The 22,278-nt window shown below is 42.4% G+C and overlaps 1 protein-coding gene across 1 annotated transcript in view; it reads right to left on the bottom strand.

Annotated features, from left to right (window-relative positions):
• The window catches only part of cacna2d3 (calcium channel, voltage dependent, alpha2/delta subunit 3), a 31,159-nt gene that overhangs the window by 2,897 nt on the left and 5,984 nt on the right, over positions 1 to 22,278 (bottom strand). Inside the window, exons 3-31 of the mRNA XM_069678031.1 lie at positions 21,285 to 21,447; positions 20,592 to 20,723; positions 19,250 to 19,310; positions 18,803 to 18,953; positions 18,635 to 18,709; positions 18,452 to 18,541; positions 15,154 to 15,267; positions 14,078 to 14,156; positions 11,600 to 11,733; positions 11,313 to 11,330; positions 9,731 to 9,802; positions 8,513 to 8,593; positions 8,340 to 8,414; positions 7,368 to 7,451; positions 6,607 to 6,678; positions 6,442 to 6,503; positions 6,296 to 6,363; positions 6,110 to 6,155; positions 5,898 to 5,995; positions 5,692 to 5,785; positions 3,084 to 3,179; positions 2,840 to 2,961; positions 2,196 to 2,273; positions 1,279 to 1,340; positions 1,145 to 1,189; positions 999 to 1,061; positions 623 to 693; positions 431 to 506; positions 128 to 168 (exon numbers count right to left, since the gene is read on the bottom strand). Of these exons, the coding sequence (XP_069534132.1) occupies positions 128 to 168; positions 431 to 506; positions 623 to 693; positions 999 to 1,061; positions 1,145 to 1,189; positions 1,279 to 1,340; positions 2,196 to 2,273; positions 2,840 to 2,961; positions 3,084 to 3,179; positions 5,692 to 5,785; positions 5,898 to 5,995; positions 6,110 to 6,155; positions 6,296 to 6,363; positions 6,442 to 6,503; positions 6,607 to 6,678; positions 7,368 to 7,451; positions 8,340 to 8,414; positions 8,513 to 8,593; positions 9,731 to 9,802; positions 11,313 to 11,330; positions 11,600 to 11,733; positions 14,078 to 14,156; positions 15,154 to 15,267; positions 18,452 to 18,541; positions 18,635 to 18,709; positions 18,803 to 18,953; positions 19,250 to 19,310; positions 20,592 to 20,723; positions 21,285 to 21,447 (2,423 nt within the window). The remainder of the gene's footprint in view (positions 1 to 127; positions 169 to 430; positions 507 to 622; positions 694 to 998; positions 1,062 to 1,144; positions 1,190 to 1,278; positions 1,341 to 2,195; positions 2,274 to 2,839; positions 2,962 to 3,083; positions 3,180 to 5,691; positions 5,786 to 5,897; positions 5,996 to 6,109; positions 6,156 to 6,295; positions 6,364 to 6,441; positions 6,504 to 6,606; positions 6,679 to 7,367; positions 7,452 to 8,339; positions 8,415 to 8,512; positions 8,594 to 9,730; positions 9,803 to 11,312; positions 11,331 to 11,599; positions 11,734 to 14,077; positions 14,157 to 15,153; positions 15,268 to 18,451; positions 18,542 to 18,634; positions 18,710 to 18,802; positions 18,954 to 19,249; positions 19,311 to 20,591; positions 20,724 to 21,284; positions 21,448 to 22,278) is intronic.

The following is a 22,278-nucleotide window of genomic DNA, read 5'->3' as shown; positions in this document are numbered from 1 at the left end:
TTATCTTATAAGCTATGTTTGTTCTTAGCAAATACTATTGTCAGTACATAAAGCCTTTAAATACAGAGTTACCACATTGCTACATGTTATTTTTAGGCCCATATGATAGAAATGTTGTTGGTCTTACATGACGAGTTTAGTCAGGAGCCACTTGACAACAGAGAAGGGCTGAAAAAAGAGAAAAGTGAAACACGTCAGATATGAGATCATGTTTAAGATGTTTAAATGTCAGTGCTCATTCTGAGACTTCTCTGCTGAAGTGTGAAAACTGTGTTAACCACAAACTCTGACAGATGTTCTCTATCGAGGTCTTTGCTGATGATTTTAACTCCGGTCATACAAATGTAGATGACCTCAGATGACACATCATTTTATTTATAAATGTCTTCTCTATCTTAACATCAGCTCATGTTCTGTGCTGCACACTCACGTCTGACAAAGTGCGTGCACTGTCGCTGCTCCCTGCGTACTCTCTGCACAGGGCCTGATAATCATACAGCGTGATCCTGCAACACAAGCAGGGCAGCAGGAGTCTTAATAAACATCAAATGTGAAATATATGACAATACGCTTTTAACGTTAGGTTTGATGCATGAGTTTAAAGAAAAGTTGTGTGTCAGACCTTTTGAAGGAGCCCATTTGAAGAAGTTTGTTCATAACAGCACCCTCCACCTCTCCAAAGAAGAGCCCTGTCTGAGAGAGAAGGTATGTCAGAGAACAAGCTCCCAGGAGGACAAAATAAAGGGAGCATCCCATGAAAGAGTAAGAGTACGACAGGGTAAAACAGAAACTTAACAAAACTATAAATATAAATATAAACTTTCAAATGTATTTCAGGGCTGTGGTCAAGGTCTAGAAAGTCATCCTCTAGACGATGTTGGTCTACCTTGTCAAACAACTAACCTTAAATAGAGCTGTGTACGATCACACATTATATTATTAGATCTAAACAGTACCGAGTTGAACAATACAAAGTCGACTTTTCAGGCACACAGTACCTGAGATTGCTCCTCTGTGACCAGAATGAAGCCGTTGTTGTCAATGAGATAGCAGTTAATGTCCTGTCATAGAGGTGGATAAAAACATTATGTTAATAAAACCTCATTAAAAGCTTTTAAAGAAGACAGATTGTGTGAGTTTTTACCTCATTATCACAGCTGATGCTACACTTTCCATCCAGAGCTGTACACTGAGCACAAACACAGTATTTTAGTTTGACACCCAGCCAGGGAGCTGATTTTAATGTCAAACATGATGCAGTATTAAAGGTGTAGTTACCTGTCTGCAGGCGGTCCAGAACTTCCTCTGAAAGAACTCGAGCTTCATCTGGATCCCAACAGCTGAGCACAAGACACATCAGAGAGACACGATCAGATTTATGATAGAAGATAGATACAAATAGGCTCAACAAACAGTAGGTGTGTATATAAACATATTTAAAGCAACAATGAACAAAATTCTCTCTATTGTAAATTGTAAACAAGAATGCAACAGTGCAAGGGGGCAGAGGGCAAAGAGTGCTTGAATACATGTCTAGATGTCTGCACTTTGACCTTTAGTTCAGTCAGGAACGCTCTCATCATAGTGGAAATACAGTGATGTTTGGTGATGATGGCTCTGTCTGCTCTGAAGTTGCTCTCTGAATTAGCCAAACAGCATGCTACGGCTTTCCTAGGAGTGCAATGTAAACCCCCCCCCCCCCGGGTATATAGAGTGGACAAAGAGGCTGGGGTGGTGGAGGCAAAGCATTGCCAGCAGCAGCAGCGGTGTGTGGTGTAGCTGAGTGAGAAGGAAGTTGCATTTAAATAAAAATAATAATAATACATTTTATTTATATAGCACTTTAAAAGGTTCTCAAAGGCACTTCACATGAAAGAACAGAAGCAACAATAGCAAAAACATTAAGAACACACACAATGAAAAACAATCAAAGTACAAGACTTACAGTTAAATAAAATATGTATATAAAGGTAAGAGAAAGTTAAAAAGAAATAATAATAGATCAGAGATTAAAAGCAGATTTAAACAGAGGTGTTGGGGGAAACTCTTACATATAGGATCTATTATATGTAGGTATATGGCTGTTAATGATGTGTTATTGCACTGGGATTGCACAAGTGATAAAGTGTTCATCAGAGTGACGTCCTGTAACAAAATGTAACTGCACAATATCCACAAAAAAGCCTGTTTGTTACCTGCAACAATCGGAGACTTTCTGTCATCGAGGAGCTGAATCGCTGTGCTGGCCAGAACCACGCTCTTATTTTCTAAAGCTGGAGGGGGAAACAGGGATTTAACTACAGTCATTTTTCTGAAGTGCACTTTCTGCCCACTAGATGGCGCTCTTTACACAGCAGCCTCATCCGGCAGAGGAAACCGCAGTACTCCTTTATTACTTTACAGTAATGGAGTCCGCTCAGAGCTTTTTCTACAGCCAGATGACTCTAATAACCCTGAAATGGGTGCTGTGATTGGACATTTCAGGTTAAGACGGTGAAGCCTGAGTGGAAGCAGTCTTCATTAACAGAGAGAGGTGCTAAATGTCCTGGATAAAACCTATAAGGGAGGTGAGCTGTGCTGCATATCCTATCAGTGGAAACCAGTAAAAACCACAGTCCATAGCAGAGAGAGGGGCTCATTCAGATGTTAAAATGCTGAATGACTCAGGCAACCAGAAGACTTTCCCCATAGTTCATTAAATAATGCTGCACTCCATAATTGAAATTATAATGTAAGGTAATTCAGCAGCAATAAACTGCTATAGTTTTGTACAGGCTTAGGGGGCTTTTATTTTGTAGTACACACTGATCTCCTATCTCTATGGTTTTGTCCTGCCTACCTGTGCTGAAGGGGATGGAGTACACGAATGTGCCGGGGACCTGCTCCGCCGCTCTCTTGTACCACAGAGGGAAGTGATCGGCGTTGAACACCCCCTCCTTGTCCTCCGCTGTCAGGAAATCTCTGAGGAAGCACACAGAGTGAGACTGAGACGAGCGGCGGAGGATTAGATTCATCAGGCAAGATTACGGCCTCGCCTCGCACTGTGAGGGATGATTAGAGAGATGTTGAGCAGCCGCACTCACTGATTGGAGAGCTGATCGGCGGGGACAAACAGGTTGGTCCTCGACAGGCCGGTGCGAGTTCCCAGGAAGGCGATCTCCACTCCTTTGTCTGAGTTCCTGTCGGTGAAATGCCAAATAAACACATCCGTACATCCTGTTTGAATGTTTTCACTTAATATTCCTGTCTGAATTACAATCACACAATCACACCTGTATTTTTTCTATGCAGTGAGGCCAGGTTGTTTATCTGAGAAAACTCAGATCTGCTGCTGATTCAACTGGATGGTGCATAAAGGAAAGTTCTCCATGCATGTGAAGCTCTTATTTTGAAGGCACACACATTAAAACTGTTAAACTGTAGGATGTTACACCTACGTAATCCTACCCCCTTTTTGTTTATTCATATAGTATTATTTACTTAGAAGGTTTTTAATGATTTTGTAGACACGTTTTGGTCATTTCTTTTGATGTTTGAGATTTCATAGGCTAGATGCAAAGCCTTATACGACAAAGCACACTGAACATGTATTATGAGAGTAAAGATATTTCAACATGGAACTTGTAAAACAACATGTACATCTGTATATCAGAATGAGACACAGGGTTGACATTTTACATGTTGTCTTAAAGGGGACATATTTAGCTATGCAATCAATGTTGTATTATTCTGATGTGTTTTTGAATCACGTTGGTGAAGTTTGTTTCGTTTTAAAAATGTTATATATATTATATTAAATTATTTTTCGGAGCTTCTCCTTCCTCCTGAAACGAAATTCAAGGATAGACCTCAGCCATGATTGGCTGACAGTATTTGGAGTGACCGCATAGTCCCTCCCCCTCGTGTGCGATCGCACTGCACTGTCACTCCAAAGTTGTAGGATCAGTTCTTTAGCCTTATATGTTCCAGCCAGAATCACCAGGAGGTATCCAAATGATAAGTTGAAATCTTGACGACTTGACTACGAGCTAGTGCAAGAAGGCAGCATGAGGTGAATGACGGTGAATGACGATTGGTCGATTTCAGCGAAAGCAAGGTTCTTCGTAGAAACGTGCAGCTGTTCTGAACGGCCCATTTTAAACATGTCATTCTGGAAAAACACAGAATTATGCAGTTTTCACTTCTTTCACTGTGAACAATAAACACCCAAAAATGTGAAACCCATGGAACATATGAGAATATACATTCAAAAGATATGGCCCCTTTAAAATAGCACTCCAATGTCCATGTGTGCACTGAAAAGGTCTTTTGTCATTGTGAATGTTCCTTCTGTCAAAACAGACTGAAAAACCGGGGACGAACTCCACAGTCCTCATTTAGTGCCTCAGTAAACTCCAAAGTTAAGCTGAAGCTAATGTGAAGCTTCAGCAGTTTGACAAATAAAGTCTTTTTAAGTACAAAACGCCCTCCTCGTGTTTCCCTCCCTGCACGGCTGCACAGAGCGGAAACTGTGTCTCTGTGAGCACAAAGAGGGGATTTCACACCAAAGAGACTGGAACTGTGGAAGATACACACTCAGACTGATGAAGACACATTTAGCTGCAGCTGAACTGTGAAATGCTTTTTTACACAGAGTGAGGGCTGTGGATGTTGTCCCTGTCCATCTCTTACTCTGACATTACTTTAAAGCCGTGTCCCCATTCAGGGGCTGCATCCTTCGAAGGACGTATGTGAAGGCGTCACAGCGGCACGTCGAAGGCTGTCCCATATCGAACGCTCCTTCAGATGCGAACGACAAATGCATCCTCCTTTTCCCGGGACACAAAGGATCCATCGGATGCATCCTTTGCAGCCCAATTTATCCCAAGATTCATTGCACACCAATTTAAAGAGGTGGCGGACTCTTAAACCTCCGAGGAATACACTTTTAAATGTAATAGTTTTGGGTTTCAACGTAGCACTACAAATGTTAGAAATAATGAAAGGGGCCTTGACACAAATTATCTTTAAAATAATTGTTAAGTTAAGTTAAGTGACTTTAGTTATGATAGCTATTTAGCCCCCTAGCTACCTGTTGCTAGGCGACAGGAGTCGCATTTGGTGATGCAAGGTTAAGGGCGGGAACAGCCACACAAACAGGAAATCCTCCGTAGACCAGACTGTCTCCTTTCAGTTCTGCTTTAGCGGTCAACACAGGCTACGAAGGACTCATCCTTCGTAGACCACGTCCTTTAAATTGAGACACAGTGCATGATCGGATCTATTTGCAGCCAGTATGTTACCATTAAAGCAAGATACAGTGCTTTCAATGTCAGTGAGTATTGTTTTAAGATGACCTATAAAAATATTAACTTAGCATACTTAGCATAAATGTTCAAGAGACATGGTTTAAGTGTTTTTTGAAAGGAGTGGGTGTTTATAAAAAGAGTGGCTTTGAAAGTAATGACTTTGTCAATGATAAAAAACACTTTATAAATCAGTTATTACACATTAATAACATGAACTTTTGGTTTGGATTAATGATTATTGTAAAAGACTTTCATAAAAGGCCTGCCAACGTTTCTAAATAGAAGTCGACTTCCAAACACTGGATGAGAATTAATTAGAAAGAGCTGAAAGACACCTTTTCTTATTCTCTTGCTAACACTTGACATAACTGTAGACTGTAAAGTTGCATCAAAATGTTCTCACTCTGACTTGTTGAGGGCCAGTCCGGTCCAGTAGGCCTCCAGGGGAGCAGTGACCACAGCGTCAAATAACACCTCCTGGATCAGCTCTCTGTCACCTGCACAATGATGCACAAAAGTTAAAGACCTGAACGCTTGACTATATTTAAACTTCATATGATAATCTGATCACAGACAAATATGCTGCGGTCTGACTCAGGCGTCTCTTACACTTGAGGTGTGGTCGTTTGCCCGTCATGAAGAGCTTGATGGCCTGAATCTGGGTCAGGTGTCGGTGCTCGTGCTGCTCCTCTGTGTTGCAGTAAGTCCTGTGGTCCAAACAGAGCCACACTGTTACATCACAGGCCTCAAACATCCCCGATGAACACAGAGGGATAACCTACATATCGCATGAATGCCCGCTCCCAGAACCCCAGCGTTACCATTCATCTGCCAGGGCGACATCTGGCTGTTCCAGATCACGGAGCCCTGAAAAACACAAGTCAGTAACGCTTCAGCAGTGCCAGCCTGGGCGGACTGATACAATAAGTCCTCCCAAACAGGCAGGTCAGAGTGACATGTTTCAGGCTTTAGTTCATAGAGTTAATGACAAAGCTGGAGTGACTTACCGGCTTCAACTGAGACGTTCCCTCTGAAGAAATACTTCCCATGGCCTCTGGAGAGAGCGACGCCCACACTGCAGGAGAGAAGCAACCTGTCAGTCAACTTTTACCAGAGAGCAGAGTTTCAGAGTGTAATCAAGCTTCTCCTCCACCTGAATGGAGTTCCTTTGATGTCGGTGTAGTAATAGTCATTGTGCATCTTCAGGACGCGCCTCTGAATGAGCAGAAAAAGAGGAGCAGGTGAGATTTGCTGCTTTAGTCTTGAGACAACCCTTATCTGACAGAGAGACAGTAAACACGTTTATCTGCAGCCTCACCCCTCGATCCACCGTCTTCTTCACCTCCATAGAGAAAGTCCCTGTCCTCCTGTTCACCATGGCGTTACGGAGCTAGGATAAAACACACAGAGGCGCATGGAGCACAGACAGGTGATAAACTGTAGGGTCAATTTGAAATATTAGATCATTTATTTGGCCACATAATGAAAATGCAACCCATAGGAATGTGAAATCAAGGCCTTTTGTCAGTTGCAGTTGCACAATGTTGCAAGTACATTTAGTTATTACATGTAACACATCATGGGCCTATGTCCACTGACGCCGTTTTCTTCACACTAATGCAGTTCAGCGTTTTCAACGTCCTCTGTGTTTTGTTGTTGCTTTGCTCACAGGGACTTCAAATATCAACTTTGCCAACAACAATGGCGGAGTTCTCTCCTCGTTTCATTTTTTTCGAGGGCACAACTTCCAGGTGTCGAGCTGCTGCTGATGCCAGGACATGATTCCTTTATTTTGTTTTTATGTTTTCTTTGTAAAAGTTAATGAATTAAAGTGAATATTAAGCATACAAAGCGTTTTAAAACAGACTTAAAGTTCACTATTGAGGGAAGCGGCAGTGCCGCCTGATCATTTTCATAACCTAGCAACAGTAAGCGACGGTGAGAAGCGCTCTGAAATTGAGGTCGTGGGTGCTCCCAGTGCAAAAAGCTGCGTTAGTGAACACAGACCCTAAAGAATGAGATTCTTCATTTTAAAGACTTTTTTACCCATAATATAAGTTTTTTGGGTTTAACACGTACAATATCATCTTTGTCCTCCCACTCCACCTCAGAGAGATCCACGCTGCTGTAGTTGGGCTTCCTCCTCTTCTGACCCTCCTGATACTGCACAGGGGAACACAATATACACAGTTGAATGATCGTTCTGTGCAATGATGTTTTATTTTGACAAACAGTTTAACCACAGCTAAAATGTCTGCTAATCTAGCCAAACTGTCAAATCTGCCTGTGATGCATCATTTACAAATAACTCTCCGTAGAGAAGCTTCCATGTCGTCCATCTTTTGTGTTTCAATGTTAAAATGAAGACTTGCTGTTCGCTCTGATTTATCAAGCTTGTTTTGGAGGTTTTTGCTGAGTAATTATTCAAGAAATCATCCGTGAAATTAACACTGTCAGGTAAATTAAAAATGATTTACATGATTGATAGGAAATCCACGCTCAAACAAGTCTACATCAAAGCATTAAACTGTACACGACAAACTCTGCTACTGTACGTCGTCTGCTCCACAAGAAACGACAATCACCGACGACAACCACAGCACAGGTTCAGCCACAGAGAGACACTCACAAAATACCGACACAGACTAACACACACACACACGTTTGCACAGAGAGGATCAGCACTAACACTGGCACACACAGATCCACAGCACAGCCAGAGCTCCTGAGGAGCCAGCGGCTGTGCTCTCTGCCAGCGAGTGTTAAGTTACCTCGGGGAAACCTCAGGCCGGCCAGCCCTATGAGTGGCCTTTATCCCTGCATGCATACATCAAAGGAGAAGGTGGGGATTACAGACTATACGAGCCCATTCAGCCTCCTAACCAGATTACACATTTGCCTCTGTGTGCCCTTGTTAACGGAGGCTTTCACTTCATCATTTCGGTTATGCATTCAGTTACATGGGCAAAAACAAAAAGGAAAATCAGGGTAAAGTCTGGGAATGTTGCGACACTGTTCTGCTGTAAAAGTAACTTAAAGAGACGGAGTTACCAGAGGCCTGAGGTCCGGGTGCGTCAGGATGTAGCCGTTGTTTGTGATGGCAAACGTGTACCCATGGATTCCTAACTAAAGACACAGAATGAGAAACATGATGAAGACTTTAAAAAAACATATTTAGAAGTTCATTTATTCAAAGCAAAAAGTACAAGAACAGCTGACTGTACCATATGTTTGGGAATGAGCTTCATCAGCTCCTGCAGAGGGATGTCTGTTCCGACCACCCCCAACAGAATACCCTGGTTCTTCTGCATGAGAGCATTCAAAACACACAAACAAGACTTTAGATGGAAACTGCATCAAAAAGTCAGCAGTTGGAGAAGAAATACTCAGGTGGTTTATAAAATCTGTTAAAGGAAAAGTCCTGAATTCAAAGTGGTGCTTAGAGCAGCAACAAGGAACTGTTACATTGTGGAGATTTTGACGCCAGAAACGGTAAATAATAATAATAATAATACATTTTATTTATAGAGCGCTTTTGAGGACTCAAAGACGCTGTACAATATTTAAAATCAATACTAAAAAAGAACATAGACAAATGTACATAGTTCAAACAAGTCAAAACAAAGCAACAGTACAATCACAGACTAAAAGCTAACTTAAAAAGGTGAGTTTTCAACAGGGATTTGAAATTTGACGGGTCTGTGCAGGTTTGAATGTGACTGGGGAGCAGAATTTTGAACTGTATGCGGTAGGGGACGGGGAGCCAATGAAGATGTTGGAGGACGGGGGTGATGTGGTCGCGGGAGCGAGTGCAGGTGAGGAGGCCTGCAGCAGAGTTCTGAATATATTGTAGTTTATGGAGGACTAAAGATCTACAGCAAAAGAACAAAGACCTTGATCTGGCATGTATATTTGATTTTGGAGAGGCTAAAAGAAAGATACAACTTATTTTTAATACAATTTCATATTAATACAGCGTATTAATACTAATACAATTTTTTTTCACTGTGGTTTGTAGGGCACATTACTTAAAGCTTCTGTGAGGAATGTTCAGTTTGTGTGATTTTGGCGCCCCCTGTGGACAAAGCCGTACCTCTTATCTCTTTGCTGATTTTGTCCTGTACATGCTTTGGTGTTTTTTAATAAAAAGTCTCATCCTGCTTTCTTTTACAGTCTTTTGTATCACTCACTTTAAATATTTGCTCTGGAGAATGTAAACAAAGGCAGCGTGCAGTTAATCGCTCCGTCTGACACCTACCCCCCGACCCCGGTTTCAGACATTAAAAATAATTATATAGAAATAATCAATCTTGTCACTGATGGTCTGGTTTGCTTTTGTAGCTCATAAAGAGTCACCAGAATTAATTTCAGTCTGTTTCATAACCAAATTAAATCTCCTCACAGGAGCTTTAAGTAAATGAGAGCTCGAGTCAAACACTCACCGTTTCATTCTTTGTGCTGAACACAGGCATGGCGACTGTAGTCATCAGACTTGGGCCCGCTTTGTCCTTCAACTGAAAAAAATAAGGAACAGTTAAACTCACAAATATATCGGCCTGGTCTGATGATGATGCACACTATTAGTAGGTGTGTCTGTGAAGGTTCTCAGTCAAACAGGTCAGGGTAATACAAAGCTTAATCCAAAAGTTGGTTGAAGTTTAGAAGAAGCCTTTCGGATGAGAGGTGACACTTTAACCAAGTCCAGTTGCCTTTTGGATTAAGCTTCGAACTTTTAGGAGTCCTACAGAGCTTAAAGCTTCACGGCTTTTCTTGGTCAGTACATCTTATACATTTCAAACAATAACAGCCTCAGTTACACATATTCTGATATTTCAATTTTCAGAAGTTGAAATGAAAAAGATGGACGGAAATGTTTTGTTCTTATGTTGTAGGTAATAGTAAAATTCATTCATTATTTTTACACAGTGTATTAATCAATCTCTTCAGTAAGAAGAGACAGCCTAACTGTGAGAAATTATATTAAAGTTTTCATATAGTGAAGAGAGAGTGAAGATTTTTTCACTGGGGAAGAAGACTTAACCAAAGATGGCGGCAAAACTAAGCAGGGAACACATAAAACTGTCCTAAGAGTACTATTTGTCTTTGTATATGAAGCACTTTGCAGCAGTAGTTTTGAACGGTGCAATTTAAATAGTTACTCTTCTTCTTCTTCTCCTTCTCCTTATATTCAAAATGGATTTGTGCAGACTCAAACCAGATTGTGACCACAGCCTCCTGAGCTGTGTGATTCTCACGCTGGGCTCAGAGGAGGAGACGAGGTCACTTCAGCAGGATGAAGGCTGACATAATTAAGCACATGAGCGCTCCTAAAGTAGGTCTGCTATTCCCTCACCTCGTCAGTCAACACAGCTGAGTGTCCGTGTCTGTGTGTGTGTGTGTGTGTGTGTGTGTGCGTGGTTGATGTCCATTTGTGTACGTGCAAACGAGCTGTGAGCTGCTGTGTGTACTGGCTGGCGTGACAACATGAAGAATGGAGGGTCCTTAAATTCATCACAACACACAATGGAGGAGGAAACGGGGCTGCTTTAGTCTACACGCACACACACACACACGCACACACACACAGGTAAACCCATGGACGCCTTACCACCTCCACCCCTCCGTCTCTCCCTCTCTCCCCCGCTCTTCCTTGGTCTCCCCTCCAATGTCAGTTTTATTACGGGCTTTAGGAGATAAAATGCAATGATCCACAGAATGATGAATGGTGTGTCTGAGGCTCAGATACAAGAGCACACACTCCAGAGGACAATCTCACAACCCGTCTGTGTGTGCGTGCGTGTGTGCTCATTGTCTCCATACTGAGGAGAAGTATAATAAATGGTCCTCTGCTGCTCCTGCCTCTCAGAGGGAAGAGCTTCTCCTCACTTTAGACTTCCTAACAACTAGTAAAGCAGAAGCCAGAAGCAGAGACCACCGGCAGCTTTGGGTAAAATTTCCATGCCAGCAAATAACTTTTTATAATTCTAATTCTACCTGAAGATCAGATCACATGTAGGTATTTACCTTATGAGCCTGGGAGAGCTGAAAGGAAGAGAGAGACACATAAACATAGAGTCAGTCAGTGACGTTAAGCCTTGGCGTTGAGCAGTGACTGTGTGGACGCAGATGCACATCGGGGGAGATCCATCCAGATTAATGAAGCTTATAATGAGGAATAACTCCAGCAGCATGAAGAGTGATGATGAGGCAGAAGACACACATGTGCACATTTACAGTACGCAACACGTAACATGTACTGAAGGATATCAACCCAACAAACAGAGAGAGTCATGTTGATCAAACATACTCACAGCACTGTCCACGTAAGCCTCAGTCCACACCGTGTCGTGCTCGTGGTCGATGACTTTAGGGCGGCTCATGACGTGAAGATACCTCATCACGTTCTCCTGAACGTCTGCTAAGGTGGAGATCTGACTGAAATATCCTGAAATTAAACACACACATATTAGCAAACAGTGAGGCACAGCTAAAAATGTACACAATGCATATGGAACAGTTGAGGCTAGGTGTCTGATAAAACTGACATCTAGTGTGGGAAGACGTATCAGATAAGCTGTGTAAATGAAAGTATTACAGTTTAAACAAACAGGGCTGTAGCTAGTAGGGATAGACAGATTATCGGCCAGGCCGATTATCGGCGCCGATATTCGGCATTTTGACGCATATCGGCATCGGCCTTTTTTTTAAAATGTTTTATTTAATCCGACGGCCGATAAGAGATCAGTTTAAAACTGGGTTATTTTGGCTCTCAGCCGCACCTCTCTGTCTGCAGTCACTACTCTGTCTCCAGCATTGTCCCACCTACAGCACTGATTGGTTACACGCAGAGCCATGGCACGGGTAACAGCCAATCAGCAGTGAAAGCTGTGCATGCAGAGTGCTCACACACACGGCGGAGAGGAGAAAAAGTCCATTTCTTTGCACTTTACTTTATAAAACTTCAGGAAGTTATTTATCTATTTATTTAAATTTTCAGTCAACTTTATAAGAGATGCTGCTGACCCTGGGAACTCCCTGCGCTTTGTGTTTGTTTGTTTAATAAACATTTGCTTAAAGGTGTTTAAACAAAGTTAAGTGTTGGAGTTTGTATTATTCAAAATTTTGACGCCAATATTTTAACTTTGACTGCAAATGAATATCGGCTCCAAATATCGGTTATCGGCCTCCTTGACTACTAATAATCAGTACTGAATTAATCTGTCTTTGTTTCCTCAGAGCATCAATTACCCATTTAAAAATTTGACCAGACACCAAGAAGAAGGCCTCTTTTTTTTCTTATTATCTGGATTTTTCTTATAAATGTTTTCACCTCACTGTTGATTGTTAGAATCAATGTTAAAGGAATCAAAATGTTCTACTTAAAGATCTAAATGTACCTTCTTCTGACTGCCAGGAATGAAACAATTACTGAAATTATGAATTCTAAAAGGTCAAATTTAAACATAAATACTGGTGTCAGCCCCTGAAATATTCTTCTGTTTGAAATTGAAAACGCAACTTCCCACCAGGTTCTTAAACCCTCCAAAGGACATGAACTCATTGTCCTCAATGGTGTAGCTACAGATCGATCAGTAAAATCTAATCATACATCAAAAATAAAAGCTGTCATCATGCAGGATGGCGTGTCAGCTGAACTTTTAAACAGTAGAACCAGAAAACTTTTGCCTTTAGAGACACGTGGATACACATATCAGCTCCTCCCGAGGTATTCCATGGATACACTGAGGTTTAATAAGTGACAGTAAAATGTATATTGCAACAATTTCCATTTATACCATGCACATCATTTAAAAGATGCAGGGAAGATTTATGGCACTTGTGAGGTTGTAGATTGCAACCAAGTGAAATCCCTCCCCTCCCCCTCCCCCTCCCCCTCCTCCTCCTTCCCTCTGAGCATGCAGGGAAAGCAGGGTGGCTGCAAAACTAGCAAAAAATGTGAAAGGAGTTTGGTTTTTATGTTCTGGGCTACTGTTGAAACATGGCGCTGCAACACAGCACACAGCATGGACAAGATCAGCTTCGTCTTTAGATGTAGAGAGCTCATTCTGAGGTCACAGAAACAGAAGGATTCTTATTATATTCTTATTATGCAACATGTATGTCCATGATGTTATTTAATCTTATTCTGCAGAGAAACTAAAGACCGTAGATGTAAAGTAATACAGATAACTACAGTATTTCCAAAGTCTAAAGTAGCATTAAATATAAGTACTTATTTAACTACACCAGCTCAGCAGTACAGCGCTGAAGTAAATGTTCTCTCCCTGCATGCTGCTGTCCCTGACATTACTGAGCGACACCGGGGCCGTTTGACGGGGTGTTTGCTCCCGCTGCTGCTGACAATGCTTCATATTGGACATGTAAGGTTATCTCACAGCGGGGGTCTGCATGGGGGAGGATGTTTGGGGCTCGTCCCCCCACAGTCCCCCCTGTGATCTGTTTTCCTGCCTGTGACTTTCCCTTCCAGAGGGCACTGATGCGGAGCGCTGACACGTGGGAGCCATCAGCAGCGAGCAGCCGAGGGGGAGACACTCTGACAGGAAGAAGGATTAGAGCAGATTGACCTCTGACCCCCCTCAAGTGCCACTTCATTGCCTCTTGGCAGAAAGAATCTGAGCCAGCACACACACATGAAAACACACATAGCTCACGCATACACTCCAAACCGCACAGATACCCGCACATCCTTCCACAGAAACCCTGTCAGATCATATCCGACACTCTGACACAGAGCTGTCCCGACCAGTGTTTATCAAACAGGCCCAAACCTTTGTTGGCACACGCCATCCATTTGAGGTTATCGGCGAACGCAGACTCTCGCCCAATCAGGTAAGGGAAGATCCGCACCTGTGCAGAGGACACATAGATGTCGACAGTTTCAAAGATGGAAGGATTAAAAAACATGCAAAGCGATGCGTCTCCTCACTCCTTTATCTTCCTGTCCCGATTCTATCCGCAAGAAGGAGCTGCGTGTTTTACATCCTCATGAGGAAACACGGAGCAGCTGCTTCTCCCGCTCTCTTCTCATTCTCGACCTTTTTTCAGTTCATTTTGGTCCCTTTTTTAACACGAGGTTGTGGATGTTTTTTTTTGCAGTTTGCACTCTGCAGTTAAATTAATTTTCCTTTGTTGGGGGTTGTGCATGAGGGCATGTTCCTCCGTCCTTTTAAAGAACGCTGTGTGACACTGTGCCAAACGTGCACGGCTCATTGGCTCCAGATGCTTTGCTAAGCATAAAGCATATAGAATACACTGAATGGCTGCCATATAGCAGCCCTGAGGGTGTATGAGGAGAGGGAGGGTGGGGGGTTGGGGTAGCTCTCCAAATACTGCCCTGTACCCTGCCAAACACTGCCAACACACATATGCTCGCTAGGACTGAACAAAAGCCCTCGAGCGGTTGTTTTTATGGCTCTGTGAGTGGCACAGCAGTCCATTTCATTTCTATTTCATTTCAGTCTCACAAAGGGAGGCGAACAAAAGACTTTAAAGTCAGTTTAGTCCAGGAAGAGAAGTGTGGAGGGGAGGGGACGAAGAGGAGGGACTTTGAGACTGGGCTGCTTGTACAGTCTCCACTCTGTGCCCTTGAAAGCAGTTAATTTTCAATGTTTTATTCCTCTCAGGGGGAAACACTCCTCTGTTACATGTCAACACAACATCATATAAACATGGATTTCATTACAGAGTTATGAGGTAAAAAATTAATTTCCCAAAACGTCAGGACAAGAGCTCCAGCTGTCGTAAAGGATTATAATGTTCATCTGTCACCGCTGGAACAAAAGTGCAGAGCAAGCAGAAAGAATAAAATCAGGCACCTTTAAGAAGAGAAGTAAGAGAGACTCACCCTTCTCTCTGGCCAGTTATACTTCTCAAAAACATCATCATACATTTCAGTCGCCCCGTCCGTCACCAGCATTATGGCCTGGCTGCACACGCTGCCATGTCCAGTCTGATTAAACTGCAGGAAGAGAAAACACACATGAAGATATACATTAAAAAAACTCTATTGCACTGTACACGATGATGATGTCTGACAGCTCTGCAGCCATCAATCAATAATACACAGATCCTGTCTTAATAAATAAACCTGAACAGTGTGGGACATTTTATTCTGGTGGCAGAAGATGCATGGCAGTAATTAAGAGCCTTATTGACCTGTAACAGAGCGGCTGTGGAGAGAGAGAGCAGCACGCAGTGACACTGAGACAGGAGAAAACCTGCTGAGCCGTTCACAGAGCAGGCCGAGCATCAGGAGGCCTTCAGGAGCCTCTCACCCACATGCACTTTTTTAACCTGTTAAAAAGTTATTGCAATGTTATGTTGGATTTTATATTCATGTCTGAAAATGGTATTATGTGGTGTCTTAAAAGTTTAAGTGAGCTGAGATGCATGACACAATAAATACGAAACAAAACATACCAAAAAATAAATGACATATTATAAGATGTAAAGATAAAATTCAATTGAGAGACTACAATGTGCCCATTTGAATTTCTGCCTGTAAAGCCTCTTTGTCTGCAGTTGAGGTTATGACATTAAAGCAAACAGACAGAACTGTGCGGAGAAGTCAGTAAGGCTGCACGTAAATCAAGAAATAAACAGGAACATGATGAAACACCTAATCCAGACAGCAAGTGCTGCTGATTCTGTTTTACATTAGCAAATGTTTGATTGACAGCTATAATATCTGTAAGCTTTTACCTGTAGAATTACCAGGAAATCAAATATCTAAAGTCAGATAGTCATCCACATGTCCTGATGATTTTGACTTGTCATATTAGGAAAAACAGGTATTATCAATTATTATTGGCAGTGACTTAGTTGTATTCAAATGTCCCAGTAAATCAAGAGTGAGCCACAGTAAAGAGTAAAAGTAAGAGAGCAAACTTTTCCTTTTACGTCAAAAACGTAAAGAAATTGTTGCTCTGTTTCTTCTCCTTCTGCAACATCTCTATAGCACAAACCCTAGACGAGTGGTTCCCAAAGTGGGGCCCTAGGACCCCTGGGGGTCCACAAACCATAGCCTGGGGGTCCGCGAAATAATTATAATACATTTATAATAAATAATCAAATTGTGCTGTATCATTAAAAACTGCATGTCTACAGATGAGGACCATTTGCAACCATGAAACCAGCATATTGTGTCCATTACTCTCACCCACGTTGCGTTAGCTTTGGACCAATAGAAACTGATTGTGACACATCACGTCAATCTGTCATGAATCACTCAACTCACTCAGGTCACAGTGACCCGTTCCTGCGGCTGTCTTTCTGCTGTTAATCTTCTGAAAGCTTTTAGGATCAATTACTTGAAAAGTATAAATGCTGTTAAGCTGAGTCCACAAGCAGTTTGAAAAAAAAAATGACCCTCTTGTCTAAAGTTTATAAATGGTAATAACATGATTCAAATTGAAATGTCATTATGAAACAGCTCTGAAGTATTTAGGTTGAGAAGTTTAACAATACAAATAGTTCCAATGGCATCTAAGTGTGCAAAAGGTAGTAAGCATATGCAACCCTGTTGCTCGCTTACAAAACAGCAAGAAAAACGGCTCCTGCTTACCTGAACGCCCTCATCCAGGTGTACACTCCCTCCCGCCCACTACGCTCTGCCAATGAAAGGCGCATGACACTCCCACCACAACAGGGCCCTAAGTCGCTAACTAGACTCTTCTCCTCAGTCGTCCCCCGGTGGTGGAACGAGCTAGCAAACTCCATTTGGTCCGCAGAGTCCCTTTCACCTTAAAGAAGAAGCTAAAGACCCGGCTCTTTATGAACACCTCTGACCTTAATGATACTGATGATGATGACATTGAGGATGTAGTTTATGCTGACTTTCATGACGATGATGATGACGATACTGATCTTGTTGATGTTGCTGATGATGATTTTTATTATTTAAAAAAAATAAAAAACCCGCCCTGTCAGGGGTCCCCGCCCTTCACTACCTTAAATGCTTTCTTTGCTCATGTTGCTGATTTCAGCGTCATAGTGTTAATCTAAGTAATGTATTAAAACAAGATAATTTGGTAAACTATACATCTCTCTTTCATTACATGAGTAATACGTACAGAAGTAATTTAATTACCAACGCTGCTCAGCATCTGCCCATTAGCTAAGCCTCTGTTTGAGTGTACATAATGCTATTTGTTTAAGCATCCTAAGTAAACAGAAAGTACTAAATATAAATGTTAATGATAAAAGACACAATCAATATAAGAGATCATTAAGTAATTGATGTTGATAGAAATCTAATCAGTGCTAAGCACTTGTTGTTTGAGAGGTAAATCAATACTTTTGTTCTAAAATGGTCCAAAGGGTGGAGGTGGAGGAGGAGATGTTGCTCTTACGTTGCTCACCAGGACTGGGTGTAAAAATGCTGCAGTGCTCTTAAAGTGATTCCCTCTGATCGCTCTTTGATAGTCTGCATTCTCACTTCACTCACTGGGCAGTGGTGTAACAATGCATTTCAGCAGTCGGCTACCTGATTACCATATTCATTGCAGGGCTTTAATTAATCTGACAAATGCAGAGGTAAGAGCTGCGCTCCCTCAGCTTCAGCAGCTCGCCTGAAAACAGGGAGATAAAAGCAGTGCGGCGCGGCTCCTGCTCTTATCTGCTTTGTGTTCCAATCAGCCACGTTATTAATCATTGACATTAATTAGAGCCATTAATCACGCCTCAGAATAGATGTGTCTGTGTTTGGAGGGCGGAACAGGGGTAGCACCGGAGCGTTTCGACAGGCGACACACCTCCCAAACGCTCACATTTGTTTGACTGGTGTGCGTTACTTTTTATGATTAGCAGGGAACACGCGGAGTGTCGCACTCCAACACTTCCTGTCACTGGAAACAAATGTGGCCTGTAAAATTAAACTTTTCCTAATGTTCTGGTCAAGTGGACTCCATCAATTATAGAAAAAGAAAATGCATTTGTTACAGCTGTGAGCATGCAGAAATCCATTTCTTTTATGTCAAATGAATCAATAAATACATGAATCCTTTTGTGGAAACTCATGAAGACTCAGCAGCATGTCACATGATCAGTAAACAGGAAAGAGAATTTAGTTGATCTGCTTTATGATAAGAAAAATAGGCTGTGTTTGCAGACTATATTAAGGGGTTAAAAGTAGAGGTACTTACATCACTAAGGATTGTGAAGGCTTCGGCCAGAGCATCACCCAGCAGCCCGATCCCTTTAGCAAACAGCTTGTCCAGGTGTTCACGGAAATGCTAACAGACACAAATAGAAAAGAAAGGTTTTAAACATTAATCAAACAAATTCAACCTGATAACAAACATTGGTGACATGTCAGTCTGACTCACGTCTTTATTGGTTCTGTCGGCTCGGACCAGCGTGCCGTTCAAACAAGGCTCCACATAGTGGATCTCCTGATTATACTGAGGAAACACACACAGTTAGAAAGATTAGGTTTCCTTAAATGCCTTCAGGCAGCAACAAACAAGCACACAGGCAGACTGAGAAACACTTACTGCGATGATGTTGAAGAAGTCGTCGTCTCCGAGTGTGTCCAATATGGAGGAGACCGTCTGCCTGGCGATGGTCAGCCTGAGTCCTTTCATGCTTCCACTGACGTCCACTAAGATCACAACGTCCTTAGGAGACGTCGCTGCCTGAATGTACCTGAGAAACACAGTCAAATTACACATTTTGTATTATGTGTTGTTACATCTGTTTTATTGTTGTTGAGTCTGTTTATTTTACTGTCTCTTGTGTATTTATTGTTGATTTCATGTATTTTAAAGGCCCATCTAGGGACAGGCACTGCAAAGTAGCCAAGGCTATAAATGTTGTAGTATGTCCTTATACAAAAAAACATTAGATAAATAAATAAATAAATAAATAGGAATGAATAAGGAAAATAAATGCAATATATTGCAGCAACAACATCGTTACATTGTGTCGTGTTTAAGGCTCACCACTTCCTGTTTCTACAGTCGAAGCCAATGACACCGTGCTCATCTGGATGCCACTTCACTCCTGGAACAGATCAGGAGGTCAGTCAAGAGAGAGATCAGAGACGGGAAGAACTTCAGGCTCACTGAAACATGGACTCTGAGATAAACTGCTGGGGGGGGCTGGAGCCTATCCCAGCTGTCATTGGGCGAGAGGCGGGGTACACTCCTGAACTGATTGCCAGTCAATCACAGGACTGACACATAGAGACAGACAACCTTTCACGCTCACACCTACACCTACGGGCAATTTAGTCACCAATTAACCTGGACGGTGGGAGGAAGAAGGAGTACCTGGAGGGCCCACTTCGTCCGAACCGGGGTTCAAACTAGGAATCTTCTAGCTGTGAGGCGACAGCGCTTATAATAAAGTGCTACTTAAAAAAAACTCACTGCTGTATTACTACATTATATGCTCGTTAATATGCAGTAAAATATAATGAATGACCCAAAAACTGTTTTTTCTAGTCCCTCAGCACGACTGTTGAAGCTGGCCCAAGTTGAGTTCATTGTACCTGTTTTATAAAGTGTTGATCTATCAATCAAAGAAAGCTTTAATCTGAAAGGCAGCTGCTAATTTTAGGGGTGCTAGTTAAGTGTGAGTAAAACAGGATAATTATAATGATAATGTTCTTACTTTGCTACTTTCCATCACTACCTAGTATAAAGTGCATATAAAAGCATAAAGTGCATATTTCAGGCTCTATTCATTTGTATTAATGCTTTCACTTGTCGGATATTTCCAGTTATACAAACAACTCAAACACGAAGAGGAGTTCAGTGAAGTGTGATCTTCAAATAGCATTTAAATGAAGAATACATTAGTAAAAGAGTGTGTTGTAAAACAGCGACGACAGGAATCTGTTTTATGAATCTCTTCTGCTAAATTAAACACACAGTCCGTGTTTGTTTTACACTATCATCTGTGTATCTGGTCTCTGCGGCTTTGTTCCTGCACTGCAGCGAGTCCACCCTCTGTTTCACATCACTGTGGAGCTCTGTTACATCCAGCAGGCGCGCTCTGACTGTGGACCCACACCGACAAATTCTGATTAATCACCGTCTGTAGAAATGCATCCTCTCTGATGGTCTGTAAAATTACAACATTAGCCAAATTACCCCTTTAGTAATTCTGAATCATTTGTTCTGATCTGTTTTTTTTCCTGCACTGACGGCTGATGGCTCCCTCGAGAGAAGCCTTTCTTTTCCCACACACACACGCACACACACACACACACACACACACACACGCAAACGCACACACACAATAGGGCAACAGACAGAGCAGCAGAGCGGCAGCACTCACCAGGGTACTGCCTGAAGAAACCCTTAGCGCTCCCAAAGTACTGCCAGATGAGCGTCGGGTCTCTTTCAAAATTATCAACAAAAACTTTATTGAGAGCCTCGGACCAGAACACTCCGTTCACTATGTCGGGGTCTGAGGAGGAGGAAGAAGCAGATTTAGGAGAGAGAGAGACAAGTAAATTAAAGGGTGATAATGGTAATCATCCTGGTGCATGGTTGACCTTTGACCCTTATTGACCCCCCTGAAGAAGATACAAAGCCCGGTACTAAACCCTCCCCTCCCCTCCTCCTGCACTACGAGCCTCCCTTTGTGCCCTGAACACAGAGTTATGGGGAGTCCATTACAGCCAAACAAAAGCAGCCACGGCGACACAGGAGGAGGTGACACGCTCCGTTACAAGACAAGAAGCTTCTGAACAGCGAGCGTATGACGAACATCTTCCCCGTCCCTCCTCTCTGCACTCCTTCTCGTCTCTTTGAGAGGTCTGCAGCTGCTCTCTCTTTCTGTCTGGACTCTCTATCGATCCCCTGACTCCTCGTCTCCCAGCCTGTGACACTGATACAGCTTCAGCTTCCATTTCTCACCTTCACCACTCACTTCCCTCCTCTCCTCCTCTCCTCCTCCCCTCCTCCCCGTACATCAGCTCACAGTAGTTAAACAGCACTCACACATTTCTGCAGGACGAGCCCTCACCTTTGTTGTACATGTTGGTGGGCACCTGCACCACGCTGAGGCTCAGGTTGACTGACAGGTTGTTGAAATGATCGTTGGGCTCCAGGAGGAACTCTCCTCCCAGCTCCACGTTATTTCCCTCCTCGTCCACTTCATTGATCAGCACGGCGTTGAAGTACTCGTACTGAGGGAAAAGAACCGACACGGCAAACGTTAACTGAAGTCTGCAGAGACGAGAGGCACTCGGACTTTGTTCTTTTGTTTTTAAGCCAAAACTATGAGCACTGAAAGGATAGCTCACATGATAGACTCATTATTTGTCCTAAAACCAAACACATGACAATGAAAACAGTTTTATCTCCTCCTGTCGATACAGGTCATTAAGAGATCATTCCTAATGTGGAGTCACTTTTCAGTACCATAAAAGACGCATCCCTTCTTCAGCTGAAGTCCGAATTAATGACATCTAATGAGAATCTTCCAAAGTTAAAGTCTTGTAGTTTGAGATTCTCTCTTTGCGTTTCCTCTGACAGCGTCACTGCTGCAGAGGGATAGATGTAAATCCACGACTCATCTCTTTACAGTCAGGATGACCAGGAGGAACAATCACAGCAACTAAACACAGCTCCATTGTGCACATTGGAATATAAATATTAGGGAAAGGACAAAACATCGATACGGCAATATATCGTCATCCTGACTTGTGCAATCGTATATTGATATGCTGGCAGCAAATATCGATATTTTATGGCACTCTAAACAGCGTGACAACTTCATGACTCCTCGCATTGGCGCTTGCATGAGGGTAACGTGAAAGGAAATTAATTGGCTGAAGAGGAAGTTGACAGCAGAATAAAAGTAGAAGAAGATGAAGACAGTGGGATCATGTTGGACAGCGGTAAAAAGAAGTTTAGAGATGCGCTTAATTCGTTTTTACAGTTTGAAATTTAATTAACAGACTGAAAACACGACATCGTTTCATCTCAGTTTGTGTCAAATTCTGTGAAACTGACAC

Source organism: Semicossyphus pulcher, unplaced genomic scaffold (assembly GCF_022749685.1).
Source record: "Semicossyphus pulcher isolate SPU_LCO1_2020_fin unplaced genomic scaffold, fSemPul1.0.p SCAF_3, whole genome shotgun sequence".
NCBI classification, from domain to species: Eukaryota; Metazoa; Chordata; class Actinopteri; order Labriformes; family Labridae; genus Semicossyphus; species Semicossyphus pulcher.
The sequence above is the reverse complement of the archived record's forward strand: the minus strand, read 5'-3'. Positions and strand labels throughout refer to the sequence as shown.